The sequence below is a fragment of the Tarenaya hassleriana genome, unplaced genomic scaffold (genome assembly GCF_000463585.1).
Source record: "Tarenaya hassleriana unplaced genomic scaffold, ASM46358v1 Cleome31, whole genome shotgun sequence".
Classification (NCBI taxonomy): Eukaryota; Viridiplantae; Streptophyta; class Magnoliopsida; order Brassicales; family Cleomaceae; genus Tarenaya; species Tarenaya hassleriana.
The window spans coordinates 786,509-787,072 of NW_010966274.1; the positions used below are offsets into that span (position 1 = coordinate 786,509).

Below are 564 nucleotides of genomic sequence, written 5' to 3' on the forward strand. Positions count from 1 at the left end.
ACTACAAGGGTGGTGGTGGTGGTGAGGGGAGGGTGCAACGGCGGGGGCTTCACTAATGTGGTTCAGTTCCTCAGTGAACACAACCGAACTGAAGCACCATAGTGCCACGACACTCACTAACACTCCCTTTCCAAAGACGCCCATTTTCTTTCTTTCTTTTGGATTTGGATGATATGAGGAAATGGGTTTAGGCTCCTTTTATAGGCAGGTTTTAGGTTTCCATCGATTCATGAGATATATATTATGAGTATTATTCAATAATAATAATAGTAATAAGGGAAATAAATAATAATTTCACTAGGCTAGTGGTGTTAGCATATACTTAGCCATCATGTGGTACATCTCAAGTTTGGCTAATTTTTGTTTTACCGTTATAAAAATATTTTCTTTCGACATATATAAATATATTACGAATTAATTAGAATCGAATTAGACACATAGAAAATAAAAAAAATTATTGTTATAAAAAATATTGCACATCTTGCCAAAAAAATCCTTTTTTTTTATAAACGTAAAAAAAAATCTTTTTTAAGTGATGATTGGTAAATAAGTGATAAAAATAAT

At 32.3% G+C, this 564-nt stretch overlaps 1 protein-coding gene across 1 annotated transcript in view; it reads right to left on the reverse strand.

Moving 5' to 3' along the window:
* Positions 1–172, reverse strand: part of LOC104820687 (non-classical arabinogalactan protein 31-like) — a 1,694-nt gene extending 1,522 nt beyond the window's left edge. Inside the window, exon 1 of the mRNA XM_010551245.2 lies at positions 6–172. Coding sequence (XP_010549547.1) covers positions 6–144 — 139 coding nt within the window. The 5' untranslated portion in view covers positions 145–172. The remainder of the gene's footprint in view (positions 1–5) is intronic.
* Between the last annotated feature and the right edge of the window lie 392 nt (positions 173–564).